Source organism: Rana temporaria, chromosome 6 (genome assembly GCF_905171775.1).
Source record: "Rana temporaria chromosome 6, aRanTem1.1, whole genome shotgun sequence".
NCBI lineage: Eukaryota > Metazoa > Chordata > Amphibia > Anura > Ranidae > Rana > Rana temporaria.
In genome coordinates, this window is record NC_053494.1 from 28,508,778 (window position 1) to 28,517,240 (window position 8,463).

Here is an 8,463-nt window from a genome sequence, read left to right on the forward strand (position 1 = left end):
ACTAAGGTTTTTCTCTGTAAGTCCGTTTTATTTTACTGAACAATAAAAGTGGATTGCTCAGAGCTGGAATATCTCTGTGTGGCAAGACTGGGCACAGATCATAGGAAATCTTATACCCTACATTGTGACATCAAAAAAAAAAAAACATTTCGGGTTTACATCCACTTTAACTCAAGAGCAAAAATATAATACATTGCAACTTACCAGTCCTTACATATGGTGGCTACGTTGTTTGTTTGTTTTCCCCTTTATTTTCACCTAGTGATCCTGCCATTAACAGATTTCCTGTCCTAAGGTGATAACCCTTAGGCCGCGTACACATGGTCGAACATGTCTGCTGAAACTGGTCCGCGGACCAGTTTCCGCGGACATGTCCGACTGTGTGTACGGCCTAGCGGACAGGTATCCAGCGGACAAAAGTTTCTTAGCAAGCTAAGAAACTTGTCTGCTGGAAACATGTCCGTCGGACATGTCAGATGGTTAGTACACCTAATCGGACATGTCCGCTGGTTATGACGTGTAACCAGCGTCCTGAAATCCCGCGAATGCGTCGAATTGATTCGACGCATGCGTGGAAGCATTTCACTTCCGTGTTTGAGAACGTCGGTGTCTGTTCTGGACACTTCCTGGTTGTCTGTTTCCTTTGGACCACAGTGCTGGGAGCTTCTAGTTTCGTTTTCCAAACCCTCACTTCTCTATGGCTCTATACAGCACAGAGGCAGGATAACATGCAAAAACAAAACTGAAACTAAAGGTACATTATATGATTGTTTTTTATCTATTTGTAATCGTTTTTAAAAGGGATCATTTAACTATTATGTCTCTATACCCTGTAAACCAGGGGTCTCAAACCGACGGCTTACCAGCTGTTGAAGAACTACAAATCCCATCATGCCTCTGCCTATGGGAGTCATGCTTGTAACTGTTAGCCTTGCAATGCCTCATGGGAATTGTAGTCCTGCAACAGCTGAAGTGCCACCAGTTTGAGACCCCTGCTGTAAACAGTTATTTGAGCAAAAAAATAATTTCCTTTACGACTCCTTTAACTGAATCAGACCTCTGGGTTTTTTTTGTTTTTGCCCAGAGTCATTCTTTAAACAATACAGTTTATATGTGTTTGTTTTTAATAGTGTTTTGGGTTTATGAACAATCACTGAGCACAACCACTTTTTATAGGTTCACGTGAATGAAGGTTGGTACAACTTGTCCATTTGTCCATTTTCTGTGATTGGCGCCCTCTGGTGTTGTTGTGTGGTGTTGCAGCACAATATCAAGCTTGTTCCTTTTTTTTAAAGATATTTTTATTAGGTTTAAGACAAACCAACCAACAGAAAAACATACCAAAAAAAAAAAACACCAGACAACCTGTTCATAAACGTTATGCAATACACTCAAACATAGAAAAATAAACTGACATCAGTGCAAAATATAAAGTAGGCACAGTGGTAAAAGGCTCAGGTATAATACCTGGATATAGCAAAAGCTGGAGGTCCAATCAAGCTTGTTCCTGCTTAGATAAGTGCCCGACCTCTATGACAACGCAGATAAAAAATGTTATTTGGTCCACCGTTCCCAAGTGCTGGAAAGTTATTCATTGATAAACAGCGCCAAAATTATTACTGGAAGTGGCCATATCTCTACAACCAGGACACAGCCTGGAAATGAGGCCAATATAATCGCATTTCATTCGGGTGAAATGTTCAGCGAATAAAGACTGTCTGTGCACTAAATCTGATCATCTTACTACATTATATGACATGTTATCATCTATCAGTAAAATCCTACTATAGATTGTTTGACAGGGGAAACAATGTAAGATTTTTTTGATGAGCTGGGTGTTGCCCACAGAGCCACCTATGGCTTGAACTTTGGCCAGTTCAGCAGGAATTGGCTGAAATTCAAGTTGTCCAAGGCAGCCTTAAAAGAGTTGTAAATAAAAAAAAATTTTTGTGGAAATGACTGTTTACAGGGTATAGAGACATAGGCCCGGATTCACAAAGCACTTGCGCCGACGTATCTCAAGATACGCCGCATAAGTGCAAATGTGCGCCGTCGTATCTGTGCGCCGGACCCACAAACTAAGATACGCCTAAAAACAGGCTTTATCCCGCCGACGTAACTTGCCTGCGCCGGCGTAGCGTGGGCGCATATTTAGGCTGGACGCATGTGGCGCTCCCATTGATTTTATATTAAAATATGCAAATGAGGGAAATACAGCGATTCACGAACGTACGTGCGCCCGACGCGATGTGCGCGTAAGTTGTACGTCCGGCGTAAAGTTAAGCCCCATGAAGGAGGTGTAACCCAGCAGCAGACATGCAAAGGTCTGCACCAGGGAACACAAGCCGGCGTATTTTACAGAGTTTACGTTGGACGTGTGTGTGGCTGGGCGTAGGTCACGCTCACGGCGTAGGCAGTGATCTGGCGTATTTTAGACAGTTGTTCCGACGTGGTTGTAAGCATGCGCAGAGGGATGCGTCCTCGTCTCGGCGCATGCGCAGTTGGTGATATGTATCTGTCTGGCGCTCGGCCCATCATTTGCATGGCTCACGCCCACTTCCACCTACGCCGACTTACGCCTTTGAAACCCAGCGCAGTTTTGGCAGCACTGGCTTTGTGAATTCCATGCTTGCCTCGACGGCGTAATGTGCACCCGCTCTCTGTGAATCTGGGCCATAAAAGTTAACTGATTCCTTTTAAAAATGATTAAAAATAGATAAAAATCAAGATGGTGCTCCAATTTTTTTGGGAGGGGCGCAAACAAACTGAAAAAAACAACACATCAATTGCAGCCACTGTGCCCATCAAACACAGCCACTGTGCCCATCAAACGCAGCCACTGTACCCATAAATTGCCGTCATCAAACGCAGCTTCTGTAACCATCAATTGTTGCCAGTGTGCTCCGTCAACTGCTGCCAGTGCACCCATCAATTGCTGCCAGTGTGCCCCATCAATTGCTGCCAGTGTGCCCCATCAATTGCTGCCAGTGTGCCCCCCCGCCTGGCACTTACCTGTCTTGGGTCACGGCGCTGTCCTCCACGCTCCCTCAGAGTCCTCGATTTCTTCTCCCGTCCTCTTCCCATCTTCTGCGATGATCATCAATCACAGTGCCTTTCGCTTCAGTCAATCAGGTGACAGGTAACCAGACCCGGTGCACCTGATTGGCTGAGAGGCGGGCCAGGCCTTGTTGTGGCAGGACGCCGGGGGCGTCATGGAGTCCCCCGATGGCTGGAACATACAGTTAAGGGCGGTAAGTTGCTGTGTGGGAGAATTGTGTGGGGGAATCCGCTCGCTCATTAAGTGATTGCGGCGATGTTGCCGAAATCACTTGTCAAATGTGTGCTGCCGATAAGACAGTGTCCGCCCCCCCCCACAGTGCTAGGACTCCTGTTTTGGAGGTGACAGGATCAATAAAGAGAACCTGTCACCTCCAATTGCTATCACACAGGGAATTGTTTTCTCCTGTGTGATAGCAATTGGAGGTGACAGGTTCTCATTATTGATCCTGTCACCTCCAAAACAGGAGTCCTAGCACTGTGGGGGGGGGGGGGGACAATGTCTTATCGGCAGCACACATTTGACAAGTGATTTCGGCAATATCGCCGCAATCACTTAATGAGCGAGCGGATTCCCCCACACAATTCTCCCACAAAGCAACTTACCACCCTTAACTGTATGTTCCAGCCGTTAAGTGATTTTTTTTTAAATAAAAATAATAATAAAAAAAAAATAATAATTAAATTAATAAAATAAAAAAGTAATTAAAAAGTAAAGAATAAGAAAAATATAAAAAATAATAAGAAGATTATACTGCCAGTTTCCCTTACTTGCAATGCCGCTGGACGAATTGGCTTGGGGTGCCGACATAGCGGGCTCCCTGGACAGGTAAGGCCCCTTTCACATGTGCGGACCATATGTCCGCTTTTTCATCCATCCGGATGAAAAAGGGACATACATTGGTCCCAATGAGATTGCGGGTGTCAGCGGATGAACATCATTTAATTGTCCGCCTCCGGAAACATCCGATTTTGCAAACGGAAGAAAACCCTATTTTTTCTTCCGTCTGCAGAGCGGATCAGATGAACACGGACATACGGTCTGTGTTCATCCGATCTCCCCATAGGGGAGAGCAGAGAAAAGACAGGGCGGTCCCTGCACAGTGTGCGGGGACCACCCTGTCATCTGCTGGGTCAGCGGGGATCAACGGAGCGATCCCTGCTGAGCAAGCGGAGCATACGGAGGCGGATCATTACTGATACACCCCGTGCGAAAGGGGGCTAAGTGTCCTAATATTCAAAGTCAGCAGGTACAGTATTTGTAGATGCTGACTTATTCCATCTATGGGATGGAATAGAATAGAATATTGTTATTAAAGAATGCCCCGGAGTAAAGGGAACCTAGGCAGAGGGACCGCATGACTGGGGGAACGCTGAGGATGTTGCTCCAGGAAGAGGATGTGAGGTTGGGTGCAGTATTTGCCAGGGGGAGGGGCTGGTAGCACGAGGCAGCTTACTAGGTTCAAGGGGGGCGGAGCTTGTCATTCGGCGCCAAAGGCAGGAAGAGGTAACACACAGGCTGTTTTTCCCTCCCTCCCTATTGGAAGTTGTATGGAATGGGTATTTGTTTTTAATGTGTTTTTTCGTTTCAGGTGGTGCTGGCAGGGGTATGGGGTTCCTGAGGGTTGGTTGGTGGTTGTTAGATATATATTGGAGGTATATATCAGAGATGGTTGGTAGGGTTTGGGGCCTGTCTCGGGATGGGCACCTTCCCTATCTGGCTAAGCGGGCTAAAGAGCGAAGAAATGATCAAGTCTCGGAGCTGGTGGGAGCACGGCTAGAGGCCAGAATACTTTGGTGATGGTGGGCAGCCGATGACATAGCATTCTTTACCTTCTCTCAGGAACCTCTTAAGCAATAGTTAGAAAAAGTTCTTTGGGTCATTAAAAAGTTGTTTATGTTTAAATATATATATTTATTTAAAGATTATATATATTTATTAAAATGGTTAATTTTATAAAGTTTATTTTATGTTATCTTTTGGGATTAATAAAGGGGCCTTTGTTGGCCAATTAATCCAGAAGGTGTCATGTCTTTAATCTAAGGTTAAGGGGTATGTAGGGGGTTTCTACGAAAGGGGTCATGAGCTAGGACTCTAGCAGTGCACCAGTCAAGATAAGATAAAATAAGACAAGATAAGTTTATTACTAATATCACAGGGCCAGATTCACATAGAATTACGTTGCTCCTGGGCAGTGTAACGTATGTGATTTACGTTACACCGCAGCAGGTTTACAGCGTAAGTGCCTGATTCTCAGAACTCTTACCTGTAAACTTGCGGCGGTGTATCGTAAATGCGCTTGGCGCAAGCCCGCCCAATTCAAATGGGGCGGGCACCGTTTAAATTAGGCGCGTTCCTGTGCCGAACGTACTGCGCATGCTCCGTCGGGTAAATTACCCGTCGTGCATTGCGCTAAATGACGTCGCACGGACGTCATTTGTTTTGACGTTAACGTAAATGGCGTCCAGCGCCATTCACGGACGACTTACGCAAACGACGTTGTTTTTTAAATTTCGACGCGGGAACGACGGCCATACTGAACATGGCTTAGGACAACTAGGGCTCAGCCCTAATTTTACGCGGCGTAACTTGACGGAAACGACGTAAAGTTAGATCGACGGGCAGCGCGGACGTTCGGGAATCGCCGTAACTATTCATTTGCATATTCTACGCCGACCGCAATGGCCTCGCCACCTAGCGGCCGGCCTAGAATTGCATCCTTAAGATCCGACAGTGTAATTCAATTACACCTGTCGGATCTTAGGGCTAGCTATGCGTAACTGATTCTATGAATCAGTCGCATAGTTAGGACGGCCCTAACACAGAGATACGACGGCGTATCAGGAGATACGCCGTCGTATCTCTTTTGTGAATCTGGCCCACAGTGTATAAATGGGCATATCTGTTCTGCAGTGGTTACTGGGCTGCTTTCAAACTGATCCCCAGGTGCAGAGCAGCGGACCCGCGGGTTACTGGCACTGAGCCATAGACTTCTGTTATTACCTGCGAGTTTGGTGTGCCGAGAGTAGAGTGGGCTCTATAGAGCCGAGTGAGCTGCCATCCACCCGCTCTGCTCATTGTGGCCCGTGATCCGTTACCAAGTCGCTTAAGTGGCCCTTGCTCTTCAAAAGGTTGGGCATCCCTGCCCTAATGCAATAGGCTGCGCACACCTATGGTAAAGATTATTTCTTTATAATGACATTGCAATTGCTGAGCCAGCCAGCAATGTAAAAAAAAATCCTCGCTGTCCATCCTACTGTCAAGCTCCTCAGCCTCCCCCTCCCCTCTCTATCTCTACCTGCTGGTACACACAATACACGTGTAGCTCAAAAAAAAAAAAAAAAGAAAGAAAAAAAAAATTGCAGACTTGTTGGCATATAGCCTTTGCAACCGCCCATCCAGAGGAGGCTGCTTTCACGCTGATTGGTTGGAGCTGCTCCCTGGGACGCATAAAGGTAGTGGGTACGGCTCAGATCGTTAGAGAGCTTAGGATCTTGCTGGAAGGAGGAGTGTGGAGTGTGTTCCTGGATAAGCATTGATTTCCAGTGCAGCGCTGAAGGCATCTGCTCATTGAGAAAACCTTCTGATCATCTGAAGACCAGTCTGATCAACTGGAGAACTGTATGACCATTAGGAACAATCTGAGGCTTCGTATGAGAGACTGATCCTAAAAAAGACAGACTTCTCTGCAGGCTAAGACCAAGCAAAACTTTTCGCAGCCTAAGACCAAGCAAAACTTTTCGCAGTCTAAGACCAAGCAAAACTTTTCGCAGTCTAAGACCAAGCCAATCTTCTCTGCAGTCTAAGATCAAGCAAAACTTTTCGCAGTCTAAGACCAAGCCAATCTTCTCTGCAGTCTAAGACCAAGCAAAACCTTTCGCAGTCTAAGACCAAGCCAATCTTCTCTGCAGTCTAAGACCAAGCAAAACTTTTCGCAGTCTAAGACCAGCCAATCTTCTCTGCAGTCTAAGATCAAGGCCAAATTCACTGCAGATTAAGACCAAGGGTCCAGCATGTCTATCTCAGTGTCCAACCCCGGTACCGTGCGTTTGGTCTTCATGGGAGCTGCCGGTGTGGGCAAGACAGCTCTGATCCAGCGACTTATGTGCGACCACTTTGAGCAAAGGCACCAGCGTACAGTGGAAGAGGTATACTGCCTAGAGCCAGACCCAGAGCTCCTCCGGCTCCGTCTAGAGATCATGGACACCAGCGGCAGTTACTCTTTCCCAGCCATGCAGAAGCTGCGCATCCAGCAAGGGGATGCCTTCGCCCTGGTCTTCTCCCTGGCTGACCTGGAGTCTTTCCAGGAGGTCGAGCGGCTGCGGCAAGAGATCCTGAGGATCAAGGGGGAGACCGGCGTGCCCATAGTGGTGGTGGGCAACCAAACTGACCGCTTCCCAGGACTGGAATGGGAGACCGGGCAGCTGATGGCGGTGCAGGCTGCCGCCACGGCCGAGCTAGAGTGGGACTGCGGCTACGTGGAGACCTCGGCCAAGGTCAACCACAAAGTGCAGGACGTGTTCGAGGAGCTGCTCCGCAGGGTCAACCTTCCTTTTCTGTTGAGCCCCGCGCTGGAGAGGCGAAGAGCCAGTGCGCAGCCTGAGCCCAGGAAAAAGCATCCGCGCAGGAAGCAGCAGAACTGTATCCTGTCCTAGAGGGCTACTTAGACCCAAGAACTGACAATCAGGTGACGACGTTGCAGTCACTGGCTGCTCCTGAGCGTAATTCTGACGCAGGTCTTCAGGCAACTTGCATGCACTCCTGCTGTTGTGCCATAGAGAACTCTTTAGGCAATCTGGGACTTGTAGTTCCACAGCAGCTAGCAAACATCTGGTGCTGGGCATGTTCTGAGACTGCATAATGGACCCGAGGGGTGTTCAGGACTAAAATAAGACAGGCATTGTATTGAGATGGACAGTGAAGTAAATGAATCTCTTCTGATGGGATGAAAGAACAGAGAATGCTGCTTTTTAGTTATATTATTAGATTCCAATTCATTATTCTATCTCATCCTGCACAATGGAAAAAAAAGCCTGGGACTGTCAAGTGACATAAAACTGCCAGCATGCTGGTAAATCTATATGACTGATACAATAGAGTTGTTGCATTCTTTTCTGTTTGCAAAGATGATCACATTAGGTGCTCAAATCTTTATTATATTTTCAATAAAATGTCTTTGGTGACCTTAGAACTGAACTAAAAGGTTGGTGTTTTCCAATGTTGTTAATCTGACCATACATGTTACAGTGTGATTGTTCAGAGTGTAGGGCAAGTGCCTGCCTGAATCGTGACTAACCGATTGGCTGTTTTAGATTTGAGTAATCTAATGCTACAAAGATACAATCCCATTGTACAATATCTTTACAATCTATAAATCCATTCCATGTGTAGCCAATGTGATGGGC

The 8,463-nt window shown here is 46.7% G+C and overlaps 1 protein-coding gene across 1 annotated transcript; it reads left to right on the top strand.

The window, feature by feature from the left end:
• The first annotated feature begins 6,523 nt into the window (after positions 1–6,523).
• On the top strand, positions 6,524–8,253 carry LOC120943310 (ras-related protein Rap-2c-like). The gene has a single exon (XM_040356532.1). It carries the CDS (start codon positions 7,072–7,074, stop codon positions 7,711–7,713), a length of 642 nt encoding a protein of 213 aa, XP_040212466.1. The 5' UTR covers positions 6,524–7,071; the 3' UTR covers positions 7,714–8,253.
• Positions 8,254–8,463: the final 210 nt, after the last annotated feature.

Bases quoted from the DNA above. Each gene is read 5' to 3' on its own strand.
- LOC120943310 (XM_040356532.1), top strand. From the start codon at position 7,072: ATGTCTATCTCAGTGTCCAACCCCGGTACCGTGCGTTTGGTCTTCATG.